The following is a 26,867-nucleotide window of genomic DNA, read 5'->3' as shown; positions in this document are numbered from 1 at the left end:
TAGATACTGTAGAATATAGATCTCAGCTGGATAACATCTGGAGATTAGTTGAACATGGAAAGTACACTCTCTATTGCAATCTGCATTTCATTGATCAAATACTTGCTTTTTTGAATTTTCAATATAGAACCGTTGAGGGATCAATACCTGGGATATTGCATGTGTATAGTGGTGACTAAGTGCAACCCAGATTTTGCAAACAAGCAGAAAACATTAAATTTCACACTGATCTATTAGGTTTGAAGCTTAAATGTATTACTCGTATGTGGAGTGGTTTCTGTCGCTTTCTGATTTCTATTGGTTGTATGGCTTCTATGATTTCTTAGCACAGAAAGTAGCTAGCGTCCATCTCACATGCTGAATGTGAATCTTTAGGTAAACAGGTTGGAGATCACTGGTCTATAAATAATTACAGAATAATACAAAACGAATATGCAAAATTAAAACCTTGGCATTCATAATCCAGAGACCATAACACAAATTTAGATGTAACACCCTGCGACATCTTCTGTAGGGCTAGATCAAGGACTCAGTTTATCTGTCTCCCTAGCCACAGGATCAGAATGACCTGATAAAACACATCACAAACTGTGGCGTTCATATCTGTGGATATGCTGGCAAGTGTCTGGACAGAACTGGACTACCGCCTTGCCATCTGCCGAGTCACCAATGGAAATCATTTTGAACCTTTGTATGGATAAAACTTGAATAAATAGTGTCTTCTCATGTCAATAAATTTGTGTTAGGTTTTCTCAGTTATGAACACTGAGGCTATAATTTGGCACTCTCTTTTTAGAATTACCCTGTGTTTATATAAGTAAAATCTATAACTCAAGTCTTTACAAAAGAATGGTCAAAGAACCCCTTTCATGGCTAATAGAGGCAATTCAGCTGTAATCTTTAAGAGTTTTTAAGGTTGAATATGTTAGAATTTGGGTGGTATAATCTAAAAGCTTTTGCAGCCTGAACAATAATAATGTACGATAATTGCAGAAAGAATATCAACTAACAATAAAAAGGCTTTGGTTACAGCCTGTAATCACTTCCAATAAAAATATGTATCAATTAAAAGTGGAGGTACAGAAGAATGTCAAGGTGATTTAAAGGGGAAGAGGAAAAGGTTGCAAAAAAAACATTCATATCATATTTCAATAGAGAAGTCTGTAGTAAAAAGAAACTCTTCACGGAGCACCACTAATTAGGTCATGTAACCTTGATATATTCTCTGCCTAAAATGTGAAGTTCTCCAGTCAGATGTAATCGTAGCTCTACTAATAAGCATACCCAAGTCGCCATATCCAGTCCCTTGGTGCAGTGTGGCACAAGTAATTGGTTTTGGAAAAGTAATCAAAATAAGTTATTACATTAGAACAACTATGATTTATCTTCTCCCAGCAAGTCATCACCCATATTTCAGACTCCATCTTTGATTTTACCAATCTACTAAAATAAAAGCATTAACGTAATTTCAATAATCATTTGCTATTATTCATAATCTAGATAATCTAGTTATGGTAGTAGTTCTGGGCAGCAGCAGAACAGTAATGTTCACGTTATCAATAAATAAAAACACATTTGAGGTTAGAAGTTCTGAGATTTAGAATTCTGACTAAGGCCACGTGCACACATTGAGTATTTGGTGAGTATTTTACCTCAGTATTTGTAGCCAAAACCAGGACTGGGTGAAAAATGCAGAAGTAGTGACGTGTTTTTACCATACTTCTCCGATTGTTTCACTTCTGATTTTTGCTACAAATACTGATGTAAAATACTTACAAAATACTGAACATGTGAATGCGGCCAAAGTGGGAAATCCCCCAAAAATGGTGCCTTGGTTGGTGGGCTTCTTAAGAGAGGGATCATGCTAGGTGCTAAGGAGCTGGCCATAAGTCTGTGAACTGCAAGGAAAAATCTGGCAGTTCCAGTGTTGAAAAATATGATGTGATATATGTGATCCTTCTAACGCTCCCTAACATAAAAAATGTAGAGGATCTGCATATTGGATCTCAATATTTCCTTAACAGGATTGTTTTAGGTTCATAAATGGGACAAATAAAAGTGCTTGTAAAAGAAAGCAACTTTGCAATTTACCCCAGATTAAATGCCTTCATGAACTTAGACGTACCTGTACGTCCAAAGCCATGTCTGGCCCTTAAATGTGGGCTTGAGTGGCGAAACCGCATGTTTCCCAATACGTCAGCTGATCTGCTCAGCCAACATGTGCAGCCAACAGAAGCAGATGGGCCACACCTGTTAACTAGTTAAATCCTGCTGTCAATCTCTAACAGCGGGATTTAACGCATGCTGGCGGGGAGCACGCCATGCCCCGTCATCATCAGCGGTCCTATGATGTGATCACGGGGTGACGATAGGGTGTCATGACAGCCGGGGTCAGCTGATGACCCCTGTCATTGTTGTGACGTAGTTCTTGTGAACGCTGGCTGAGCGCCAACGTTCACAGGAGATCAGCATTTCTGCTGTTCAGAGCGATTCTTCAACACCACTCTGAACAGCAGAATCGATCAAACTGTATCAGCTTCAAGTCCCCTAAGGGGACTAGTAAAAACAAGAAAAGTGGAAAAAAGTTTTAAAAAATATGAACAAATTTAAAAAAAAAAACCAAAACTTCAAATCACCCCCCTTTTGCCCCATTGAAAATAAAAAAAAATCACATATTTGGTATTGCCACATTCAGAAATGTCCGCTCTATCAAAATAGAAAATAAATTATTTTGAGGGCGACACGCAAAAAAAAAAAAACAAAACGCCAAAATTACATTTTTGAGGAGTCACCACATCATTGCAATAAGGGGTTATCAAAACATTACATCTACCTATAAATCAGATAAGTAAAAATGTCAGCTTAGGATAAAAAAAATAAGCCCACATTTATCCCCAGATCTGGAAAAATTAGAACAAAGCGGGTCTTGGAAAAAGATGACAAAAGTGCATTTTTTTTTTAACAAAATTTGTTTTTTTTTCAGCAGTTAAATAAAAATAAACACATACATGTTTGGTATCTATGATCTTGTACTGATATGATCCATGGAATCATATGATCCATGGAATCATATTGTCCAATAAATTTTACCATACATGGTAAATTAAAGAAAAAAAAAATGTAAAATTGCACTTTTCCTTTTTATTTCAAAGGATTCTGTTTAGCAGAATGAATCATGTCATTCAAAAGTTCAATTCATCCTGCAAACAACAAGCCCTAATATGGCTATATTGACTGAAAAATAAAAAAGATATGGCTCTTGGAGGAAAGGGGGGAAAAAACAAAAATGGAAAATTGCCGGGTGATGAAGTGATTAAAAACTCACTCTGCTCTCAAGAACTATAGTATACTGCTTGCTGCTTAGGTTATCCACCATACAGTCCCAGTGTAACTGGTTATCTACAATAGGTAATTAGCAGCCTCTATGGTGTATGACCTGTTTGCGTCGCTCTAAAGCTGGTTGGATCCAATTAGCTTCAGCCCTTCTAAACGTTTGCTAAGCTGCAAAGGCAGACCTGCCTCTTTGAGCAGCCTGGGAAACAGCAAAGTTTGAACAAGTGGCGCGACCATAATACTGGTCCAAATTGTCAGTATTCTGGAGTGCACGTCCCCAGGAAAAGCAGGAATTTGGGCTGGGAGTAGTGCACTTCTAACGATTCAACTTGAGAAAACCATTTTAATCATATATATATTCGAACAATAACGACATGTGGTCAGAGAAGCTAGCTGTCAGTCATTTCCATGTTTGGCCAATAGCTGCCATATGTGTATGAGTATCTTATGCCCAAAAGAAAATATATTATCTATATTGGTTACACTGCAATTGCAATCCCCTCTTCCATGTGTGCAGAACGGCTGTAATGGTAGCTATACACATCAGAAAAACCTCAGTAGAACTTGCCAATTGTAGCAGAACAAGGAGTGTGGCAACTTCCCACAAGGAAGGGAAAAATATCAAAAGAAAGCAGAGTGAGTTATTTTACCAGGTCTAATCCTTTGATTTCACTAGAAATATGCCACCGCCATAGGGGTCTAGCAGAAGCCTATTCCCTTTCCACCAATGATAACACATGCTTAGTACTGTAAAGCCAAGCATACATCTGTATAGGGGATCAAGACGAGCAAGCTGACGGTTGAAGGACTAAACATCTGACAACTATCTGGGGCGTAGGGTACCTCAAAGTTTTTGATTCAGATAATATCAGATAATCAGAAAATCCCAATGTTTGCTACTCTGTCACCAGAAGCTAGATGCTACATACTTGCAGCATGAGTGGACTCCCTGCTCTTGACAAATAATCATTTCAGCTTGTCTACTTTGGATGGTAAAATTGCCAGGACAAAGGGGAGAGGAAGAAAATATCTCACTCAGCAAATCCTTGCCAACTCATGGACCCCATGTTCGATGTTGCATTCTAGAATAAATATATATATATATATATATATATATATATATATATATATGCTTTAAATGTTAAACTACCTTTATGTAATAGACAATCTCATACATAAACTTGTCTTGCAACAATTTAAAATATGAAGTTATGCAGATTCTTGTCATGCAACTGAGGAGGGGGACGATCAAGTCCCAAAATGCATAGTGCTTATTAACACATAATTGATGAACTTACTCCTGTAATGCAGCACCTGATTCTATCGGCATTTTTTTCACTTATACACAGTTCCATTTACTCAGCTCCATAATGGCTGGTGTAGGAGCAGGCAGTAAATGCAGCAGCGTACAGGTTCATTATGATTTCATTGTGACCACCTGTGTGTCAGGCCCAGCCATTGCGGCCCTCATTGTGGTCTTTATTCCATAACTGTCTGGAGCGTCTGTGTCCAACTGAACCAGCACGGCCTCCAGTGTAGTCTCTGCCTTGTGATGGCCAAGAAGCAACTGCTCCTGTGTCCGACTCACCCATCACGGCTTCCAGCTTGGTCTCTGTCCCATTGTGGACCCAGAGGTGTTCGTATCTCTGTGCAGCTCTCTACAGTCTTCGCTTTTCTTTGCAGTGGAGCTGTAACATTATGCTATTTGTGTCGGGGAGTCACCAGTTGAAGATGCTCCTCACTTATGACACATCTCAGGAGGATACTTTGAGCGGAAGGGAGACTCCACCCCCTGGATTCCATATGGCATCTAGTTAGATCCACATGTAATTACTCAGTGTTGTGCCTCTCCAGCACAACATCAGAGGGTGAGTAAAACACTTGCTCACTTTTAATTTTTATTATTTTTCTTTACAATTCCACGTGGGGAGCGCTTCTTTTATTTTTCCTTCTCTTCTTTTACTATGAGCATTTTGCTCATAGAAACAAAGTTCTGTCTTCTTAGACTCAATTCCTAACTATCAAACCACTCTTGGCGCCAAACTCTAGGTTTATGTGCACGTACCCACCAAGTTCTCTGTGGTGGGGCATGAGTTCAGGACTTACCAACCGTAACTTGGACGCTGAAAGGGTTGCAGCAGCATGGTTAACCATTAACTGGATAAACGAGTAAGCGGTGATGAGTCTGGCATTCAGCGCACGGGGATTAAAAATCAGGCCTTCCTCGTGGGTCACTCAGGGAATCTAAGGGGGAATTCAACCATAGTTGTCCCCAAAAATTACCTCTTCTTCTTAGGCAAATTTTTATTTAACTGGAACAGGCGTCTATGATACTTCAGACAGACATGGAACTTCAGGGTATGGAGTTCTTGAGAGATATGGGATGGAGCTCACTCTCAAATATCCTCACCTTTTGATGGTTTGTGGGAACTAACTGCACCACCAGATCTATCAAAGAGTCTTTTTGCCAGTGCCAACAGAGACCCCTGGTGGATGAAAGCAGACAATGCTGGGGCAACCTTCATTATCTCACAGCATTTCTTCACAAATCTTGACATATGCTTCGGATCATTATCCTGCTGCAACTGTCTCGTCTTGTAGGATACTCACACATAGCTCAGCATTGAGACCACCATTGATCCTGGTCAATCATCCAAATTCAACACCTTTGGATGTGAAACAACCTGATATCATCAGGCTTCCTCCCGAAAACTTGACAGTTCCTTCAATTTCTTGATCCATTCATGCAATAAAATGCAAATTAATTATTTAAAAATCATACAATGTGATTTTCTGATTTTTTTTCTGTCTGTCACAGTTGAAGTTACCTACGATAAAAATGACAGACCTCTCCATTCTTTGTAGGTGGGAAAACTTGCAAAATCATCAGTGTATTAAATACTTATTTTCCACACTGTATATAATATGTTTTTTTCCTAACTATTAGTAACAATGACAAATAATGGTTTTATGCAATTCTGTAATATGGTTAAAACTGCAGAAAATAAAGTAGAACATTGAGATCCGAAGACTTGTACTGATTCGCACAATATTAATCAGTGACTGCAATATTACAATTTAGTGTTAATTAAGGAAACAAAATGTTCACAATACTGATCACACCCGTAGTTTTTCAAATAAAATGATGTTCTTTAATAATGAAATAGGAAGCATATATTTTCCAGAAATGAAGATGAAATTGTGCATACTAACAACTGCTCCAGCATATTCAATAGCACCCCAGATTTAATCAGCAGAGCAATTACAGAATGACCTGGGAAGATGTATCCTATCCAAAATGTTGAAGCCACTGAAGCAGAAACGAGACATATTTAAATGTTAGATCAAGCATGTCAGACTCAAATGGTGCTGAGGGTCAGACAGACCGGCCAAAACACAAACAAGGTCATACAAGTATTCGGATTAAAACCTAGAACTGAGCACCACATTGGTAGAATGTGTGATTTCTTGGAGTTAAATATTAATCAGATTTCTACTTCTTGCTAATGCTAGTTTTCCGAGAATAGCTAACAATTAAAAACATAAAGCAATATTTCTATATAGAGAAAAAAAACATCTAAATTATTTCTGACAACCAGCTTACAACCAGGCCTCAGTACTGGTACAGGCAGATTGCCCATTCTACCTGTGAGAGAAGAGCAGTTACTGGACCGCGCAGGTGACTACACTCCCATATGACTCTGTTAGAGGTCATTAATCAACTATAAATAGACACTTTATTTATATATGATATATACACCCTAAGGGTTTGCTGTCATCTGTGTATAAATACCCTGAATGCAATTCAATAAAGAATAGCATTGCACTCGCACCAATGTTAAGCAATGAGACAATGCGGATCTGAGGTTTTTTCTGCAGCTGTTTTTGGTCTAAAAATTATTGCAGTATGCTGGTCACGTAAAACAGCCAAGACACGCCAATGCAAGTAAATTGGTATGAGTAAAAAAACAGGCGGCACATGGACCATCTATATGCCATCCATGTTTTTTTACTGATATATTACCATTCTATAGCATAGAGCACTGTAAATGCTCCTGTAAATGAGAAAATAATACAGATTGCATATTCATGACATACGGATGCTAGGCAAGAAAGAAAAATCACATACTTGCATACCACTCGTAAAACTTTTCTGGATGAAAATTGAACCAATTTGTTATACACAGATGTGAGCAAACTCTTATTATTATTATTAGGGCTATTAGTTTCATTGATGACATTTGCACTTAATACTTTTCTATTGGGACGAAGGAGTCCGTAGACATGCCTCTAAGGCCTCATTCAGAAGTCAGTGATTCCCGTACCTATTCCAGCTGTGTTTTTTTTCATTCAAAATATGTAATCATTAAAGTCTATGGTGCTACCCACACGTTCTTATTTTGAAGTCCATCTTTATGTAAAAATTCATGCAGATATGTCCATTTTTATTCGTGGAGCAAAATTATTCAAACAAATCTATGGGTCTATGAAAATCACAGTTAGCACACGGATGGTATTAGTGTATAGTCTGTGTGCTGTCCATCACTAACATTGCAGTGAATAAGAGAAGCTTTGTCATTCATTTTTGAATACGTGAAAATCATTGATAAAGTTCTGATGGTAAAATCTGAAGCATAGACCAAATGCTGAAAACCGGATCTAAAAGACTGATGAAACTCAGACTGCTTTTAGGGTATGTAAAAAAATCAGGAATGTCTGAAAGAGGGAAAAAAAACACAGACTGTTCCCATACTTCATTAAATCTAGTGTAAAGAATAATTGAAGGTGATTTATGAGAATTTGTTGTCTTTCAGTCCTAAAATCTACAATCTGACATGCTTGAGAAAGATTATAACACTATAGGCAGTGTAGCAAAAACGCCTCCATTATGCACTCTGGCGTTTAATTGCTTCTTGTAAAAACAAGTCAGATAACATTATCTTATCTGGTAATTAGAACTATTCCCCATTATCCCCCTCAACTAATTATGTTACTATTATTAGTCTTAAAAACACCATAATGGTTAAATACTATCTAAATCCCAAAGAAAGCCAATACATCCTATTTAAAAACAACCCAAGTAGGACTAAATGAGAAAAGTAAGAGGATTACCCGACAAAGTGCACTTAGGACCTGATCCACCAAGCTGTCTTAATGCCTGTAACATGACCGGGGACAATAGTCATTATTTGCCCTTCTGTTCCTGATCACTGATAATATCACTGAAGATCTCAGACTACAAGTATCCCGCTAATTTCTGCAAATCAGACAGGAAACCATGACCCCAGCCAATATTCCAAACAGATATGGTATCTAATTAAATGATAGGAGTATTATACAAGGGTTCCAGGGCAGTGAAGATGATGGCCTACTGCACACATATGTAGCATGTCACTATACCAGTAAAAAAAAAAAAAATCCTTGAAGAACAGAGAGTTAAGGCCGCTTTACACACTGCGATATCGTGACCGATATCGCTAGTGTGGGTACCCGCCCCTATCGGTTGTGCGACATGGGCAAATCGCTGCCCATAGCGCACAACATCGCCCAGACCCGTAATACTACTTACCTGCCCTGCGACGTCGCTGTGACCGACGAACCGCCTCCTTTTTAAGGGGGTGGTTCGTTCAGCATCACAGCGACGTCACAGCAGTGTCACTGAACCGCCGCCCAATAGAAGCGGAGGGGCGGAGATGAGTGGGACAAACATCCCGCCCACCTCCTTTCCGCATTGCGGGCGGGAGGCAGGTAAGGAGAGGTTCCTCGATCCTGCGATGTCACACGGAGCGATGTGTGTTGCCGCAGGAACAAGGAACAACATCATTACTGCTGCAGCAACGATATTCGAGAATGGTCCCCCATGTCACCGATGAGCGATTTTGCATGTTTTTGCAACAATGCAAAATCGCTCAAAGGTGTCACACGCAATGGCATCGCTAAAGCGACCAGATGTGCATCACAGAATCCGTGACCCCAACGAGATTGCTTGAGCGATGTCGCAGCGTGTAAAGCAGCCTTTACCTTTAAAATGAGTGGATCTGACAAGATTCAAATTTGCGAAATCATTACAGGGGAACTTCGATTTGCAGTTAATTTCTCTCCGCAAATTGGATGTCCCTTATTATGCTAATAAAGCAAAGTAATGCTCGCCTCACAGGTCTCCTTCATTGCTCACTATCCCTATTTGGCACTCGGCGCCTCTTCTTACTTGGGCATCTTAATGCTAGACTGGAACTTCTGGCAGCGATTAGGCTCGAGATATCCCTGTAAAAGTAGGTATATTCCATCCAGACGTCTCAGCCTAAAGTGCGCATCGTAAGGTAGCAGAGCATGTCAGGAAGATGCCTGGAGGTTCAGTGCACAATGATAAGTTAAGAAAAAGCATTAAGGACAGTATGGGGAGAGCAGCGTAGTGAACGCAAAGGTGAGTGGTGAAGTATTAGGTTGTTTTTTTTAACCTTGTGCCAGCCCCCTATGGTTCAGAAAAATTATGGTCAGAAGGCCGCCATTTTGCTTTGCATAAATAAAATTTTGTAACATTTGAGTAGAATTAAATTCCACTAGAATAAATTCATCCAACTTTATGGTGCCGCATCTTTTTAGTTAGGAATTAATGGTCCAGTGAGAAGTTCACCATGACGTGGTGGCTTAATACATTCAGATAAGAATGGTAAACTAACAACTATCACAATGTCACCACTTACAGTGTACTAGGGACACAGTGAGTGACAGCACAGCCATTCCAAATAATCAGGGGTGGCTGGGCAGTCAGTATTGTTAGTGACAGCTCAGCTTCCCAATCACAAGCTGAGGCATACTGGGCTGTCAGTATTGTAAGTGACAGCGCAGCTGCGCAATCTGGCAAGGTTTGCTGGGTTCCTCTGAGTGTCGCCCATATAGGACAATTACCTGGCTATTTAGCTAGCTGACAATAGTTAGACCATTGCTAGTCGTAGCTTTGCTCGGTGGTGTTTAGATCCAGCATGAGTGTTCTGCTATTCTGATGCTTGTTGCTTGACCTTGGACTTTGCCTTTTGACTATTTGTTTTTATTTCTCTGTTGCCTTTGACATATTCTGATATTTGCTGCCTGACCCTGGATTTTGCCCTCTGAACATTCTTTTGCTGCACCCTTTTGCCTCTGATGTGCTTCCCTGGTATTTCACCCCAGACTCCTTGACTTTCTTGTGTCAGGACTTATCCATGAGAAGTGACTCAGCGTCACAAGAACCTCATGTTCGGCTTTGTCAGTTTTTGCCTAGTGGCATTAGATCAAAGCATGTTTTTTTATGTGAGGACCATGTCTTTTTCTACAGTCGTAGCTTATTGAATGCTGACCACTTAGGTTTGTTTGTTTGTTTTTTTTACTTGGACCATCACTCCTCTTATTTGACCCAGGTGTTTTAATTAGCAGGAGATTGCAAGAAGAGTTCCTCCTATTTTTGTTCTCAGCTAATACTTTGAGACCATGTGGAAGGTAAGTTTTTCAGTCCGTTTCACTTGGTGTTGGTGCTCTGCCACCACTATTGCTGCTGTGATACTGTGCCTGTGGGATGGTGTGACCTGGAGCCATGGGGGCTTTGTCTTCCAGCATGGGTGCTGTGGGGCACTGGGCTGCTTCCCTGCTGGTGCACTGTTGTTTCAGTGGTGGTCGCCATATGTTGCGGCACCTTTTAGGTTAGGAAATAGGGACCAAATGAGAGAGTTGGCGTGATGTGATAGTGGGTTTCATACAGTCCTTAAACTAATAACCTCCTGTTTAGTTTTGTGAATTTTCATCTAGCAGCAATAGAGCAATGTATTTTAGGATATGTGGTCCATCTCTTTTCATACAGTCATAAAGTCACCAAACTTTAGTCACAATAATTTTGCCCTAGCCTTAACTTCCTTGCTTAAGAACTTTGCAATGACTCTAAAGAGACTGTGGAGGTTCACACTCTATGGAGACCAACCACAACATTTTCCTGCCCTAAGTCGGGTGCATGGTATGCAATAATTGTACATATTTTCAGTGCATATATTAATGGAAATTTCTATCCTTTCAGTTGCATATTTCCTAAATAGTAGAAAAATAACTTTATTTTGCTTACATTGGCCCTGCTCTACTGCCGTATAGATTGGAGTTTTCAGTCAAGTGAACAATAGTTATCTGCAATGTTTGCAGTCATCATTCTTACCTGCAGCCAATTTCTTAGCCAATAGCGCTTCCTCCCATACCGAACGTAATCAGCATTCAGCGGTGCTGAACATGTCAACAGATTACTGTAGGCCTCACTTTATTTATCTATTGTCTTTAAACCCAACCTAGAAAAGAAAATGACTTGCAAACCAAGGAGCAAAATAGCCAGATATGGATCAATTCCAGAACAAATATAACACACATATTTCAGACAGATTTCCTCTCTTGGCAGTAATCTTGGAAGGTAAATCATGATAATAGGTGAATACGAGTAGAATAATGTGATTCAGGCTGTTGGATGTGACGGACCGCTGACCCTGCTACAAAGCCGCACTATAGTATCACATAGGATGATCTGAATCTTGTGCAGAGTAGGCAGTGAAGCTGAAGATCAGCCGATATGGTAATACAAAGCCATGGGGCTAAAATAATACAATTGTTATTTATAAAGAAAACTATCAGGATGGAGGCACAACCGATCATCCTGTTCCTTTATTGGTAAATCTCCAAAAATAACAATCCATTACAGTAACGTGTTAAACTGATGAGACGCATCTAACTGACCCCCTCCCCTCTAAATGAATTAACTATTAGGGTATCAGTCTAAGTTCGGCATTTGCAAGCTGAGATATTTCCCTGTGAAACGAGCAGGAAAATGTTCACATCTAAAATAAAGTTCAGCAAGCTGCATGAATTACAACCCGCTGATCACACTGTTGAGAGTTTCTTTTGGATTTTTTGCAGTCATGTCATTTTCTTGGGGAAGAAATCTGCAGAAATATCGATTTAGTAGCACAATTTTTTTAAGGTTGATTTTTTATTTAACTGAGGAAACTAAAGAAAAAACACAACAAATTTGTGTGAAACCAGAAGCATAGGGATATAGAGACTCATCCCATAAACTTACAAGAATATGGGTGACGAATGCACATCTTGTAAGAATCAGTAATGCTGAATGTGGATCCACTGCCACCGTTTAACAATAAGTAACTCCTTAACCCATTCAAGACTGGCCCAATTTAAGCCTTTAAGGCCTCTTTCACACATCAGTGAAAAACACACACATATTTCACTGACGTGATTTTGGCACACGTGTGATCTCTGTGTGCTATCCGTGATATTCAGGCACGTATATACTCACCTGTCTACGCTCCTGCTGTCCGTGGTGCTGAAGTCTCCTGCAATGTTGTGTCTGGCCGCTGCTGTCTCCCAGCTGCAGCTACTTCCGGGTCGGCTGTGCAGTGCATATGTATGAGCATAATGAACGGGCCTGAAAGCAGGAGACAGCAGCAGCTGAAGACAGTGTCATTGGAGACGGGAGAGTTTAAAAAGCTTTTTGTTTTCAATGTACATGTTTTTCTGGTACGTGTTTCACGGATCACAACACTGTGTGGTCTGTGGAACATCAGTGATGCCGGACACAAACGGACTTGTCTCCGTGCGGAGTACACGGACACGCGTGTGCGCCACATGGAAACACGTCAGTGAACAATGACTGATGTGTGCGCAGACCCATTGATTTTAATGGGTCTGTGTATGTCTGTGATTCTGGTGCGTATAAGAACAGTAACATACGTACCAGTATTACTGACATGTGAAGGGGGCCTAAGACAAAGCATTTTTTGCTGCTGTTTTTTCCCATTGCCAAATTCCAAGAGCCATAATCTATTATTATTATTATTATTATTATTATTATTATTATTATTTTTATTATAGCACCATTAATTCCATGGTGCTTTACATGTGATATTGATGCACTATTTATTAACAAGTCCATTAATATCTTCTGACCGGACAAACCCTATATCCTGAGAAAAACCCAGTCTGTTTTGGTCTCAGTGACTGCAGAATTTATTTTGGGGGGGTCTCTTCCTCATATGTGGAAAATTATTCAGTTTTTTCCTGTCTGCTTATGTGAAGTACATGATCAACTATAAAAAATGAAAAAGCTTTAAAATGAACAGTATATAGATGGCCTACAATGAGCTTTTTCTCTATCGTATCCCATCTATAAATGAAAAAGACACTCCATGGCATGGGGAGCCCATTGGCTGGCAGCTGCAACACTTCCATTGTACTTGCATATAGAGAATAAAGTACTTTAAAGTCTTCCAGCTGTTGTGAGTCTCAGTATTTTCTTCCCTGTTGGAGGCTTTGGAACTAAGTGCTCCTTCCGATATTTTCTGGACACCCAGTAGCAGATTGTATATGAAAGCTGTGGCCCCAGCAGAGAGCTCAGCTGGTCCTGAATCATCAGACATTGAGGGAACAGCAGGATGGATCATAACTTCACCAGTTCATTGCTGGAGGCACTTGGCAAAAATTATTCAGCAATATGTGACAGGTCTCTCCAGATAGAGGTTAAAACAGAACGAGCCAGCAGAGTTAGGAGCACATGAGAAAACAAGAAACCATTCATACTTTGTAATAATCATTGGGAGAAGTTACATACACTTACACCACTAATATAAATCAGTACCAAATACAATAGTAGACAGCCATGAAAGATGGAACATTTTAGTATCTGATATATATTATCAAAACACATTTGGTTCTTCAAATACACTCTGTTTCTCACAGAGCAAGTTTACATTATGCAATGTCTCCATGCCTCCTTATATGTAGCTACTAGTCATTCAGTACCGATTATTGTGCCCTCATGGTGTCCGCAAAGATAGAACCTCCTGGGATTAACTCTTTACAACACAATAATACATGGCTCATACAGCTATGGCTGAAAGTGTTGGCACCCTTGAAATTTTTTCAGAAAATGAAGTTTTTCTCCCAGAAATTTATTACAATTACACATGTTTTGTTATACACGTGCTTATTTCCTTTGTGTGTTTTGGAATAACACAAAAAACAAAAATGAAGAAAATATGGCAAATTGGACATATTTTCACACAAAACCCCCAACATATGCTGGACAAAATTGTTGGCACACTCAACTTAATATTTGGTTGCACACCCTTTGAAATAAATAACAGCAATCAATATCTTCCTATAACCATCAGCAAGCTTCTAACACCTCTCAACTGGAATTTTGAATTCTTCTTTTGAAAGCTGCTCCAGGTATCTTTTTTTGAAAGAGCCATCTGTGTGCAATTTTATCATCCAGCAATCACCCCCTCCATGGATTGGAAGTGTGTGAGTGATTTGCTTCTTTTGCACCTGTGATGCCTCTACCTTTATTAGGGGGTCTTGCTGCATCCTGCCCTAGCATTAGTTCCTTGGCCTGGGCAGGTTATAACTGCTGCCCTCTATTTGCTGTAACTAATTGCTGAATTTTTGGAGGAGATTTGCATCCCTCTTTTTGTTGCTTTTTTATTTTACACTTCACAACTCTCTAGTGCTTTGTTTCCATTCTTTTATGGGTGTTTCTTGAGTATGTTTGGGGTCATTGTCCTGCTTGAAGATTTATGACCTAGGACACAAAACCAGCTTTCTGATACTGGGCACTACATTACGACTCAAAATTATTTGGTGAACTTCCGATTTTATGATGCCTTTCACACAGACAAGGCACCCAGTGCCAAAGGCAGAAAAGCAACCTTAAATCATCTTTGAACCTCCACCGTTCAGTTTTTGAAAAACAGTAGAATGATGCGCTTTACCAAAAAGCTCTATCTTGATCTCATCACTTTTTCTCTGCCGTACACATCCAGGGAGATTAGCTACAGTGCCATGGGTTGTAAACTTATTGATTATGTTATGCACAGTGGAAAAAAGAACATCAAAGATCTCTGGAGATGGATTTATAACCTTGAAATTGTTGATAATTTTCAACAATTTTGGTTCTCAAGTCTTCAGGCAGTTTTCTTGTCCTCTTTCTGTTCTCCGTGTTTCATAAGGCACATAATAGAAAGATTAAATCAACATCTTCCTTTTTATATTTTCAGGTGTGATTTTCATATTGCCCACACCTGTTACTTGCCACAGGTGAGTTTAAACAAGCATCACATGCTTGAAACAAAGTTGTTTATTCACAATTTTGAAAAGGTGCCAACAATTTTGTCTTGCCCATTTTGGGGGTTTTGTGTGAAATTATGCCCAGTTTGCCTTTTTTTCTGTGTTTTTTTGTGTTGTTCATATACACACAAAGGAAATAAGCATGTGCAATTGCAATAATTTTCAGCAAAAACTAGTTCATTTTTTTCTAACAATTTCAAGGTTGTCAACACTTTTGGCCATGACTGTATCTATACCTCAGATTTTCTAAGGAATTCAAAGACTGTGGAGGAAAGACAGGCGCATAGGGTCTTAACCGATAAAAACAGTGAAAGGATTATAGGGTGCACTCACCTATAGATGTTGTGAAAAGTCACAAAACCTAATGAAGCATAGACGCTGGTGGAGACAGCTGCAGACCTGAAAAATGGAAACAGAGACTTCTATAGGAAATTGGGATCATCGCCGCGCTTGTCACCATTCAATCCAAAAAGTTATTATTACATATCTTCTGTGTCATTATTATTATATTGTCCTGAGGAAGGGGGCAGAGACCCCTGAAATGCATAGACTTTGTTCATGCTCCTTAAATAAATGACTTGGAATAATAACTTTTTGGATTGAATGGTGACAAGTGCGGCGATGATCCCCGATTTCCTATAGAAGTCACTGTTTAGATTTTCTAAGAATCATATCACTACCACATGGGTTTATGGTCAGCATTGCACATCTGCCCATACACTTTATATTAGAGTGACCCTCTATGTCTGACTCTTGTTTCTCAATGTATGTGGCTCCCAAGCTGTTGGCAATGCCAGATATTATTGTGTTTCAAAGAGGTTTTAGCAATATTAACATGAATATATTGAGTTCTTTAGTATTACCCACTCTATCACAAATGTCACTAAAAGCAGACTTCATGGCTAGTGGCTCAATGATATACATATGTTACAATGGGACTAATTGTAAAACTTAAATTCATTTCCCAGCAAAACCTATGGGAAAAAAAATAGCTGTGCGCACAATGCGTTTTTTTTCTCAAGAAAGTTCTTTCTGAAGATTTTCTTGAGAAAATTTCTTGAGAAAATGTGCATGTCACTTCTTTTCCACAGGTAGCTGCGGTATTTCACTCCATTCACTGTAATGTAATCGCGAAATACCGGGGGTATACCGCAGGTAGCAAATGATGTACGGTATATCCCCGGTATAGCCGCGATTTACGTAATCGGTAATGCTCATCACTGCATATAACCGCAATTTACGTAATCGGTAATGCTCATCACTGCTTGCGGTTTTGCAGGAATTGATGTGATTATGACAGAAGAGGAAGCGGAGCAGAGTAAACACACACGTCACAGTCCCTGGACACCGCACAGAAGCACTTCCGTGTGACCTCCAGGTGCCCGTGCAGTCTGTGTCCCGCTCCAGCCCCGCGGCTGCCTGCACTCCAGTGTCAGTGTCTGCCCGCAGTATCAGCAGCTTGTCACCCTGCAGTGTGTGCAGCAGCAGGGATGCCGAGCGCTGCTGTCAGGAGGTGAGATGAGATCATTACCTGCAGTGATGATCTCCTGCCTCCTGATGTCACCGCTGTCACTGCCGTCTATGCCCGCGGCCCGAGACTGTCACTAGCGGTGACGTCACGGGCTCTCGCGATACTGCTGAGAACGCAGCGGGCATAGAAGGCAGTGACAGCGCTGATGTCAGCAGTGCAGGAGATCATCACTGCAGGTAATGATCTCATCTAACCTCCTGATGGCAGCGCTCGTCATCCCCTGCAGTGACCTGGGCTGACCTATTGATGTCAGCTCAAGTCACTGCATTACTCTCCCAGCCAATGGGGAACATTCTGTTCTTCATTGACTGGGACAGTGAGTATGGTATGGATTATGCCGTACCCGGATTTGATTGTTATTGTCAATAAATTGGTGAAAGAGGGAATATGGGGAGTGTTTTTTCAAATAAAACTTTTTTTGTCTATTTTTTATTTGTTACTGACTGGGTTGATGATTTCGGGTATCTGATAGACGCGTGACATCACTAACCCCAGGGCCTGATGCCAGGTGACATTACACATCTGGCATCAACCCCATATATTACCCCGTTTGCCACCGCACCAGGGCAACGGGATGAGTTGGGGCGAAGCGCCAGGATTGGCACGTCTAATGGATGTGCCACTTCTGGGGCGGCTGCAGCTTCCTATTTTTAGGCTGGGGAGTGTCCAATAACAGTGGACCTCCCTAGTCTGAGAGTATCAGACCCCAGCTGTCCGCTTTACCTTGGCTGGTGATCCAATTTGGGAGGGACCCCACGTTTTTTTGTTTTAAATTATTTATTTAATGTAAAATAACAGCGTGGGGTGCCCTCTGTTTTGAATTACAAGCCAAGGTGAAGCTGCCAGCTGCTTTACCATAGCTGGCTACAAAAGAAGGGGGGAACTCACATCGGTTTTTTTTATTATTTATTTTTTGGCTAAATACAAGGCTAGGCACCCTTTAGTGCCACATGAAAGTCACTAAAGGGTGCCAGCTTAGAATATGCAGGGGTGTGGGACATTATATAGGTCCTTCTCATCTATCTATCTATCTATCTATCATCAATCCATCTATCTTTCCCTTTATCCATTATCTGTCTATCTATCGATTATCTATCTATTTTCTATATTATTTATTGCAGTTCAGCATAAAAAAAACCGCAGGGACCAACGTGCAGCAAAACCGCGGCAAAATTACGGCAAAAACGCATACGTTTTTCCCACGGTTTTGGTGCGTTTTTTTACCGCAGGTGCGGTAATCTTCAACTCCCAGAAGTTTCTCAAGAAATTTTCTTGAGAAAAATCACTTTTCTAGTGCACACATAGCCTAATACTTTTGTCCACAGATACTTATGTCAGTTCTGCTAAATGGTCCAGAAATATGGATTTAAAGCGGGTGGGCCTGAAACAGTTAAAAACAGTTTGTCCAATCCTCTATATTCAAGCAAGGTATAGAGCAAAGCATTACTGAACTTGATCTGCTTTATTATAGATAGTTTAATAATATAACAGCCCCCTTTGTACAGAAAGAACACAGACCTTAATTAGACTTCACTTTTCCGTCTCCCCTCTATAAATGGGTACCTTGCAAATTACTAGAGTAAAATAACACTTATTATCATTAAGAGTAACTATGGTTGTTAAAATGTTCCATGTGCTCAGTGGAAATGGCTGATAGAAAAAGCTAAGAGACAAAATGATTCCATATCCTGATAAAACAAAAGTCTTATTTCGCTTCAAATGGAACATTATATTTTCCTGTACAAATTGTACTATGTATCAAGAAAATTAAATTGTCCCAAATGGACTAAAACACGGTTTTCAGGATTTGAGCAAAGAATGACTCTGGAGTTGTTTTTCTTTTCTATTTCTTTAGGATATTTTTACCATTTAAAAAATAAAAAACAAAAACAAGAAAAAAGTGGGGTACCTCTGATTTAACCCCTTAATGACATACATATATTGCACAAGTCAGAGGCGGGTGTATGGAGCTCACCCCATACTCTGTAGGAAATGGCTGTGTATTCCAGCTGAGATCTGCCTCTTACAATCATAGGTAGAGCAAAGTGCCGCCCATGGTTGTTAACCTGTTATATGCTGCTGTAAGACTCTGACAACAGTATTTAATGAGAGTCAGCATGGGAGTGTGTCATTCTATGCGCCCATTGATGCGCTCGTGACGCAATTGTTGGGTGCCAGTGGGCTGTTATGACAGCAGGCGTTCTGCTAAAAAAACTCTGTGCATGTCATTACGGAGGTCCTTTCAAACCCTGCCTGTGGCCGAGCTTCAAAGGAGACTGTAATTAATACTATACACTGCAATGCTATGGCATGGCGGTATATAGCACAATTGATCAGACAGTTGCAGGTTACAGTCCCACATAGTACCACATAGTGTACACTGTAAGAACAGTTCACAAAAAAGTCAGAATTGGGTAATTCTAGTACACTTTATAGTAACATGAATAATGCCATTCTAAAGTACAACTCATGTCACTAAAAACAAGCCCTCATATGTCTATGTGTACAGAACAATAAAAAATTATGGCTCTGGAAAAAATAAAAAAATGCAAAAATGGAAATTGTCTGCATCTTGAAGGATAAACACATCATAGGCGTCCATTTTAAAGTATTTTGTACATTCATTAATAAATCCCAAGTGCTTTCCACTAGATATGGTGCAAATCAATTTGCCAGACCTGGTCCAGTGGCTACATCACTGATCTGAGACTTCTGTATGGGAGCCCAGTGAATCATCTCCTACCTGCCAGTATCCGTGGCTCTTCATTTGATTAGTTGGACTGATGTGATATAACATGTGCATCACACTACAACAATAACATCACGCCAAGCCAGCTAATCAGATAACAACTGAGGGAGGTGGCAGAGAGTTGGCGGTTTGATGGGTCCTACAAATTGATTTGAAACATCGCTATTGCCACCATGCCTAAAAACAGCTTAAGAAATTATGCTTTTTTCCTGGCTTCTTATTGCCAGCAACCATTCACTTAAGTACATGCTAGTGCTCTAACAGATTTCACTATAGTGCCATAAAGAAAAGTCCCTATTCCAACCACACATATTCATAAGAACACATTTTTGCTGAAGGAGCTCAGACTGTTAAAAATACAAACATTATAGAATAATTAGTCTTCCTTGATAAATTCCCAGCAGGTCCAGTTCCAGTGCTCACCCAGTCCCTGCTTCCTTGAACTTGCGTCCTTGACATAATGGCCAGAAATAACCACTCATGGATACAGTTGTGCACAGTGATTGGCTTGAGTGGGCAATTTTTGACAATTCTTGTTTGTTGAGAGGATAGGACCAGGAAACAGAGACCAATGGGAAGCAGTAAAGCATCAGAATATGGGGAATCTGTAAGGTTGAGTGTATTTCTCTTATTTCTCAGGAGTCAGAACTAGAGATGAGCGAACTCATGAATGTGTGGTCTGGCGGGTTCAGCCGGACTTTAGATAAAGTTTAGTTTTAGACCCGGACTTGACCTGAATCCCAATGGAAGTCACAAAATGGGCAGTTCGGGTCTCCACCCACATGCAGCCAGCCATAAACAGATAACTTTTGGAGGGGTGGGAGGGTGGGGGGAATTTTTCCTTTTTTTCTTTTGGTGCACACTACACCCGATCATGCTGTTGTTACCCCCAGCGTGAACCGTTCAAAAACTGCAAGTGGCTCGCACAGAGCTGAGCACTGAGCATCCCAGAGCACAGCGATGCTCACACGAGTGATTTGCATACATAAAGCACCCAAACTCCGAACCCAAACTCTGTTTTTTAAGTCTGCGTTTGGTACGAACACTGAACAGAAACATTCAGTTTGCTCATCTCTATTCAGACCCCTTTGTGCAATAAGTTTTATTCCTTGGAACACCTCTTTAAAAGGCAATTCCCATATCAGCTTTTGATGGTCGGTTGGGAATATTTCCATCCTGGCTCTGATCACTAGAGATAGAGCTAAAAATTCAGGCTTGAGCAGCTGGGCTATGCTATGACTCCTATTCACTGCTATGAGATTGGGAGTAACCCTTTTACAGCTCACGCTTAATATGGCTCAGTGTCAGTTAGAGGTGAATAAAATGGTAATGTCCTATATCGGTTTCTGTACCTCAGTGTGATGTCATACACTTGTATGGGGTTTTTATATCAACTCCATGTGCCACCTATTGAAAAAAAGAACTGCACTATCAGATGTCGTAAGAGTACTGATTATCCTTTGTAGAGATGAAAAGACCACCCAAAGATGTCATCTGTATTGAAAGATCAATGTGAAAGCCTTGGTGTACAGAAGGTGTCATACAAACCTGTTTTTTATGTAACATGATATGGAATTCATGTAGAAATACATGAACTTAAAAGCTGCTGACAACGAAAAACCATATGAAAACGGCAGCCACAGCTTTACAAAAGCACTGTACACATCCATACAGATGGCTTTTATTTTTGCATATGATTATGTTGGAGTTCTTAAGCTTCATGTTCATGATGAGTATATTAAGAGTTTTTGATGTTGCAGATTTTCTTAAGGATTGTCATACTTATTAGGTAAATTCAGTCACTTGTTATTTTTTTATTGCTCTTTTGAATATGTTTTACATGTGGTTTTAACTGCAATTTTAAGCTCTTTACATTTTTTTGGTGTGTCATGTTTTAAATAAAGCTGCTCTGCTTTTATTACTTGCTGGTATTTGGCTTTATCAAAGTCTTATTGAAACAGTCATCTGCGGATTACATACATTTTGATGAGTTTCTGCAGTACAAATGCACTAAAACATGTCCATTTTTTACCTGCAGATTTTTTTACTCTAATGCAGTTCTATGTGGAAAAGTCGCACATAAAACTACCTGCAAGAGAAATTAGCAAGCAGCGGATTTAAGAAACCCACATAGGTCAATTTACCCAACGGAAAGAACAGCACAGAGGGCAGGAGAGTTCTGTAAATCCCATCCAGTTTGCTGGAACAGTAAGACATTGTGTTTTTTGAATAGTGAAGATACACAGGGTCAAAAATTCATCGTAGGAGCTGAACCTTATAGACATTGGATGCCATTCTTTGTGTCTGCAACAATTTTGGGCAAATTGTGCCATTTTATTGTCAGAAATTTCTAAACCATCATATTACACCACTTATTATACCATTTTTAGTCCGACACCAAAACCTACAATTAAGAACGTTTGTGTGAAGTACAACATATTTATGAATGCGTTCTATAAAAAAGCTCCATATACTACACAGCCACTCAGAGCAGTCTTAAGAATGGGTGGCACAAACACATTTATATGGCAACTGGCAACCATTCAAAATGTGCATAAAAAGTCAGAATTTGCACAAAATTTAACAATAACATAGAGACATTGGTCTTCAGCTCTTTTTTTAACATTAGAAACTAATTAATATGTTTAAAAAGTTCAATTTTTTGAAAAAACTTGTGTAAAGTCACCATTTGTACAATTTGTCATTATTAATGTGCGACATTTGGCACACTGGTCTCTTCTCATCTAAAATTGGGATGTGCAGTACTGTGATTAATGATTGCTCTGGTGCATCATTAAGCTTTGACATTTGATGAATATAGAATGGCGGAGGTGAAATGAGTACACTACACTTTTTGGCACATATTACAACATAACTGTGAGGCAATTGGATTAGTTATGAAATGATTAAAAAAAAACAACTCAACCTTTTTATATTTTTCTATTTATTTTGTATAAAAAAGAGGCCAATAATGGAACCATATATGCCATACTATAAATCCAAAAAAGGGACATAATTTGCATTTTAGCTATATAGAGATGATCATTGGAGCAGGCTACATTTTTCACATTTACTAGACTGGTAGTTTAAGGGGTTTGACCACTTTCTTTTGTTAGAACTACTACTTTCCTCACAAACTGATGAACGATACAATGGCTAACTCATGGAGAAGCATATGACCATAAGACTGCATCAGTCTTCACCAATAGAAAATAGCATTCTATTGATGTAGTAAATTACAAATGTTAATCTTTCAGTTAGGGCCTACATTGAAATCATGGGGCCCGATGACAGTGCGACAATGTCACTAGTTCAAGCAGCATGTCCCCCAAGCTTCTCTCTGCCTGCTAAGCTATATATACACATGGGGAGCATCCTGTTAGTCCAGCTATATGGACTGGGAGAAGCCAGCCTTGATCTTCTTCTTGGACTAGCCACCTTGACCCTGGATGTGCTTCCAATAATGTTCAACTCTAAAATGCAGCTGCAATTTAGACTGAAACACATATTAAGAACACAAGAGTCAGTCTCTGATTCATTCCACCCATGATTCGTTCAGTGTGAACCCAGCTAACAGTTTCTCTTTATGAAACTAATGTCACTAATGAGGAAAATGTCACTTACCGAGATCCATGCTCTTTGATGTCTTCAGATTGTAGTTATCAGGCTGTTGGGAACTTTCCATTCCTGAACTGTTTACAAAATATATACATATTAATATTTCTCTACGAGAGGAAACTAAAATATTTTTTTTAAAATATTTACAGTCAACAAATTACCCAATATATTCTATGGAACACAGAAACTTTTTTTCAATACCACACTTTTATAAATTCTGATCTGAGGGTTTCATCCATATACATAGAAACCAGTTTTACCTTTTCACTTCCCCTAATGTAAGGACATAGACAATCAACCTAGATGCCAGTCTAATCCAAGGGTGCACAACCATTTCTGGACTGAGAGCTCATTTTCTCAATGAAACACATTCCGGGGCTTCAATACATCTCTATAAAGAGTATTACCTTCTCAGACTTACTGTTGCATACAGAAACGTATATGCCACAAATATCTGATCATTGCAGATTCAGCTATCCTACCTATCGGAAAAATAAGGGATCACTTTGTTCCCCTAAGTGGCACTTCAAACATGGACATACCAATCATGTATGTATGTGACAGCCACCTCTAACCTCATATACAAGTTTCTGTAGTGCAAAACAGGCATCAAAAAACCCCATTCTCCTTTCATATGGGTGAGATAGCTAGCCAGTGCTGTTATGATGAATCACTTATTATCAAGAACCATTAAACTAGGGTTTGAAAGCAATGGCAAGTTTTGGTTTGTTTTTTTACCCTCGGATGAGTGATACATATTTTCTACATTTTTAAGACCTTCTACCTGTTCTAGTCCATGCACCACCTGGCTCATCAGAGCATGAATTTTGCTTCATAGAAGGCTGAGCTGAAGTTGCATTTTTTTCCATTAGCACTGACTAGTCCAAAAATATCAAGCTTTGATATATATGAGTCTTTTGGGTTGCTTGAGAACATAGTTGTTGATCAATAATAAAAAAAATCCTCTAAAATACAACTTGCCTAATAATTCTGCACACGGTGTGCTCTCACGCACAGTTAATCGCACAGTTTTTACATGCGGCTCCAGTTTATTTTATTTCGTTTCTAGACTATTGTGTAAGCTGGGAACATTCTAGTATACAAGCCTCAGCATTTTAATCTATCTGCATCTGCACCAGCGCTTTTTACATTTTATTATTAAAATCTCTCTTTCTGTTTTACAGAACAGGGACTCATGCGGAACTAACAGCGTACCAGCGTCCGCCGCTCTCAGCTGTCAGTGCCGGCTCCCTGCTCCCTGCACACGTAGTTGGAGTACACATCGGGTAATTAACCCGATGTGTACTGTGGCTAGGAGTGCAGGGAGCATGGAGCCGGCACTGGCAGTGTGAGAGCGGCGGACACTGGTAACGAAGGTAAATATCGGGTAACCAAGGTAAGGGCTTCTTGGTTACCCGATGTTTACCTTGGTTACCAGAGTCCGCAGAAGCCAGCTCCCTGCTGCCTGCACATGTAGCAGAGTACACATCGGGTAATTAACCCGATGTGTGAGTACACATCGGGTAATTAACCCGATGTGTACTGTGGCTAGGTGTGCAGGGAGCCAGCGCTAAGCGGTTTGCGGTGGTAACCAAGGTAAATATCGGGTTTGTTACCCGATATTTACCTTAGTTACCAAGCGCAGCATGCTTCCACGTGTAGCGACGCTCCAGCGATCCCTGCCAGGTTAGGTTGTTGGTGGGATCGCTAGAGCGTCGCTTAGTGTGGCATCTCACCAGCGACCTCCTAGCAACTTACCAGCGATCCCTATCAGGTTGTATCGTTGTTGGGATTGCTGGTAAGATGTTCAGTGTGACTGGCCCTTAAGTCATGTGACAAGGCTCGCTAAAAGGTTAATATTGATTTTTAGAATTGCTATCAATACGTAGAACTTGAGTTCAAGTACTTTGCATAAGAAAATAATACTATAGGTACTATAAATCTATTTTGAAATATAAAAACTACTTTCAAGCAACCTTTCAGTTGTGATTTGTGTATGTGAGGAATAACTATCTCTAGCCATTTTGTGTCTTTTATTCTGCATTTTAACTACTTTTTCCTCTGCATGCTTTATCTCTATTTTAAAATTGATTCTGAGCTGATAGGAGGAAACTGAGGTTAAAGACTTGTTTGAGAGCTCAGCTTGATATGCCTGACCTTAGTCTCTGCTTGTTCTCTCCCTGTTCCTCAGTCCCCCTAAACTCTACAGTTAGGTTCAGAAATATTTGTACAGTGACATAAGTTTTGGCATTTCCCCTGTTACCAAAATATATTCAAGATACAGTTTTATAATCAATATGGGCTTAAAGTGAAGACTCTCAGCATTAACTTGAAACTTTTCACATTGTAATTGGAGTTGTCAGGGTTTAGGAATTATAGTTCTTTTATATGAAATATAAAAGTAATTGGACAAGTATTTCAAAAGCTCTTCAATGAGCTGCGTGTCCACAGAGGACAACAGTGGTGGATGATTGCATAATTTTTTCAATGTTCTAAAAAAAACCCCTTTGCAACATCAACCCAAGTAAAGAACACTCTCCAGGTACTACTGCCCCTAGAAAAAGCGCCTTAGCGAAAAGATCGTTGGGGGGATCCCCCCTCCCACTCACCGTGACCACACATCTCTGCAGGTAATTATTGAATCTCTCATCAAGATTTTTCTTCATTGTTGCCCTCTATTTTCCTCTATATACGGGCCATCTATCTTTAAGATTTCTTTGTTGTCCAATATATCTGCAGCTCATATTGGCTATCAGCTGCCGCTCTTTTATATGATTACACACTATATAGGATATTCAGCCATGTTACAGGCATGCAGTTAATCATGCTTTTGAGCTGATTTTATAATGGTTACCATTTTGATAGCTGCCCCTTTTTGACTCTGTATGCCTGATAAGTTACTTCGGCCCTTCTTTTCATTTACCATAGGAGTCCTTGTAATCTTTTACGTGAACACCTTGGATACTTTATATAAAATCATATCACATTTGCAATATATAGGATTATATTCATATAACCCTGTGTGTGGTCACGCTGCCTGGGAGGGGGGCTCTATTCCTTTTTTCCTGTTTAAATCTGTGCAGGTTACTATGCAACTTGGCTGTCATTGTCTTTGTACCTGATCTACATGTTTTTGTAATTCTTCACTTTTTGCATATTTAAATAAAATATATACATATTAATTACAAAAATCATATATATTTTATTACAAATTTTTGTTTTTCGCTCTTTTCTCCTCTTATATCAATACTTTGATCTGCCCTGCTCAGGGAAGATCTAAGTGTGCATGCGCAGGACGTCAATGTCAGCCTGTGTGCATGACGTAGGACGCGTCATACACCCAGGCTTCGGAAGAAGGAGGACAAAGATGGCCGAAAGAGGAGGCGCCGCACCCGGAGAACGGAGACACCCTTTTTCACCACACCGAATGTTTAGGTGAGTATTATAAAGTCATTTTTACGTTCTACACCACAGCGTGGGCATGTTAGA

At 39.8% G+C, this 26,867-nt stretch overlaps 1 protein-coding gene across 5 annotated transcripts in view; it reads right to left on the bottom strand.

Annotated features, from left to right (window-relative positions):
* PARD3B (par-3 family cell polarity regulator beta) overlaps nucleotides 1–26,867 on the bottom strand; it is a 1,965,757-nt gene that overhangs the window by 1,326,020 nt on the left and 612,870 nt on the right. For all 5 annotated transcript variants that reach the window (XM_075317687.1, XM_075317688.1, XM_075317691.1 and 2 more), the window contains exon 15: nucleotides 23,385–23,452. In XM_075317687.1, the coding sequence (XP_075173802.1) occupies nucleotides 23,385–23,452 (68 nt within the window). The remainder of the gene's footprint in view (nucleotides 1–23,384; nucleotides 23,453–26,867) is intronic.

This window comes from Anomaloglossus baeobatrachus, chromosome 7 (genome assembly GCF_048569485.1).
Source record: "Anomaloglossus baeobatrachus isolate aAnoBae1 chromosome 7, aAnoBae1.hap1, whole genome shotgun sequence".
In the NCBI taxonomy this organism is placed as follows: Eukaryota; Metazoa; Chordata; class Amphibia; order Anura; family Aromobatidae; genus Anomaloglossus; species Anomaloglossus baeobatrachus.
This window is presented reverse-complemented; position numbering and strand designations above follow the sequence as displayed.